This window comes from Brassica oleracea, chromosome C9, assembly GCF_000695525.1.
Source record: "Brassica oleracea var. oleracea cultivar TO1000 chromosome C9, BOL, whole genome shotgun sequence".
In the NCBI taxonomy this organism is placed as follows: Eukaryota; Viridiplantae; Streptophyta; class Magnoliopsida; order Brassicales; family Brassicaceae; genus Brassica; species Brassica oleracea.
In genome coordinates this window covers 24,627,802-24,630,585 of record NC_027756.1, presented here as the reverse complement: position 1 = coordinate 24,630,585, position 2,784 = coordinate 24,627,802, and the positions used below count along the sequence as shown (strand labels likewise).

The following is a 2,784-nucleotide window of genomic DNA, read 5'->3' as shown; positions in this document are numbered from 1 at the left end:
GATAGGAGAGGAGGAGTGGTGAGATACGCCTTTAGCTCATGGAGAACGGATTCACATTCTTCCGTCCAGTGGAAGTCCTTTGGATTTTTTAGGGTTCCGAAGAAGGCATGAGATTTGTGGGAGAGTCTGGAGATGAACCTACTCAGGGCCGCCATTCTTCCTGTTCGCTTTTAGACCTCCTTGACGTTCTTCGAGGAAGGGATTGAATGAATGGCCCTGATTTTCTCGAGGTTAGCCTCGATGCCCCGGTGGGTTACAATGTACCCAAGGAACTTGCCAGAACTGACCCCGAATGAGCATTTAGCTGGGTTGAGCTTCATGTTATTCTTCCGGAGGGTCGAGAAGGCTTGCTGCAGATGAGATATGTGGTCCTCAGCTTCCAGGGACTTGACCAGCATGTCGTCGATGTAGACCTCCATGGTTCGCCCAATCTGTTCCGCGAACATAATGTTCACCAGTCGTTGGTAGGTTGATCCTGCGTTCTTTAGGCCGAAGGGCATGACCTTTTAGCAGTAGATCCCTCTGGACGTCATGGAGGACGTTCTTTCCTGGTCTTTCGGATGCATAAGTATTTGATTATAGCCGGAGAACGCGTCCATGAAGCTCATCAGCTGATGCCCCGCGGTGGAATCCACCAATTTGTCGATATGAGGTAGCGGGAAGAGGTCCTTTGGACAAGACTTGTTGAGGTCTGTGAAGTCTATGCAGACTCTCCGCTTCCCGTTCTTTTTGACTTCATCGTTGATGATTGCGTCCCTTTCGGGAGCAAACTTCCTTCTCTTTTGTCTGACGGGTTGACGTAAGGGATCCACCTGCAGCTTATGCATGATGATCTCCGGGTCGATCCCAGGCATATCTGCGTGGGACCAAGCAAAGCAGTCGGAGTTGGACCTGAGGAAGTCTATTAATCCCCTCCTCAATCCTTCGGTCAGCTTGGAGCCGATCTTGAGATGTCGGGTCTGATCTCCTTTGATTAATGGTACATCATCCATTTCCTCTACCTCTGGTAGCTCGGTGTGATTAGCCGGAGGCTTACTATGTAATTGCTATAAGACCTTGGTCTTTCCCTTCAGAGTAGTCTTGTAGTAGGAGCGGGAATACTCTTGATCTCCTCTGATCGTCTTTATGCCCCAGGGTGTAGGGAATTTCACCATCTGGTGAAGAGTTGAAGGGACGGCTCCCATGCCGTGAATCTAGGAACGTCCTAGGATCATATTGTAGGACGAGTCGCAGTCAACAACGAGGAACTTGGTTGACATGTTGATCCCTTCAGCGTATACGGGGAGGGTCACCTCTCTGACGGTTTGTTTGACTTCTCCGTTGAACCCTATAAGCGGGGTTATCCTCCGAGTTAGAGCGCTTTCCTCCATGCCTGGATCCTTGTATGCGGCGTGGAAGATGATGTTGCCGGAGCTTCCATTATCTACCAGTATCCTTTTCACCAGGCAATTCGCTACAGTGAGCGATATGACCAGGGCGTCATGATGCGGGGTGAGAACTTTCTCCTTCTCCTTGGCTGTGAAATTTATGGCGTCCGTACCTAGGAGTAGGCGTTTTGGCTTGTCTACAGTGGGCGTTATGACCAGGTGCTTTTCTTCGCGGCTGCATGGCTTATGCCATTGATCTCCGAACTGCCCGATATGACATGAATCACTCGGTCTTGTCGAGGTGACGAGACGGGAGCAGCTTCAGTGGGCTTTCCCGTTGTCTCTTTGCTTAGGTGGCTCCTGGCCTTCACGGAAAGGAACTCCCTGAGGTGTAATTTCTTAAGTAGCTCGTTGACCTTGATCTTTAGTGTGAGGCAGTCCTCCCTTTTGCGACCGTGGTCTTAGTGGAAGTCGCACCGGAAACCAGGGTTCGGGAAAGAGTCAGGTGCTTTCCTCTTCTGAGGCCACTTGACCTGTTGGCCCATCTGCCTCAGAACATTGATCAGCTCCGGACTTGAGACGGAGAGGTGAGAGATGTCTGGCCACGTGGACACTACCTTCTCGATATGCCGATTCTTGTATCTGCTCCGGTTTCGATTTCTGGAGTCCCTGGCTGGTCTTTGAGAGGGTTTCTCGTCTCAGTCGGTTTGGTCTGATCTGATCGTCTTGGTATCCTGCTTTTGTTGCGCCTTAGCGCGGCTGGCGACATCTTCTTCCCAATTGACCTGCGCCCAGGCTTGAGATAGGACGTCTTCCATGGTTTTGCACTGGTATTTGGTTAACTCCTTATAGAGATCCCCATCGGGGAGTAGGCCTCTTTTGAAGGCAGAGATAGCAGTGGGGATGCTGCACTCGAAAATAGCCACCTTCTCTTGATTGAAGCGGGCTAAGTAGCCTTGCAGGGGTTCCGCTCTGTGTTGGACGATTTCGTAGAAGCCATCAAAGGTTTTCTCCAGATCCCTGCTATGGACCTGGAGGGTAGGTTTATATACAATTGCAGAGCGGGTCCGGTCAGGGTGGAGCCAAACCCTTTGCACATGTTGACAGGCTCCCAGGAGTAGCTCCCCCCATCCGGAAGAGCAACCCCGACTCATATACCGACACTCCTTTCACGGACAAGATCACCTTAATCAAAATGCGCAGAAAGTTCTCCTTTCCCAACATAAATGCGTATGACGGCACCACTGATCCAGAAGACCACGTTGCCCAATACAGACAAAGGATGCTCGCCGTAGCACTCCCAAAAGGGTCGCGCGAAGCTACTATGTGGAAAGGGTTCGGCTCCACCCTGACCAGACCCGCTCTGCAATGGTATATCAACCTACCCTCCAGGTCCATAGCAAGGACCTGGAGAAGA

The 2,784-nt window shown here is 51.2% G+C and overlaps 1 protein-coding gene across 1 annotated transcript; it reads right to left on the bottom strand.

Annotated features, from left to right (window-relative positions):
* Positions 1–506: 506 nt before the first annotated feature.
* Positions 507–992, bottom strand: LOC106314628. Its single transcript, XM_013752471.1, has one exon. The coding sequence runs from the start codon at positions 990–992 to the stop codon at positions 507–509; it is 486 nt and encodes a 161-aa protein (XP_013607925.1).
* Between the last annotated feature and the right edge of the window lie 1,792 nt (positions 993–2,784).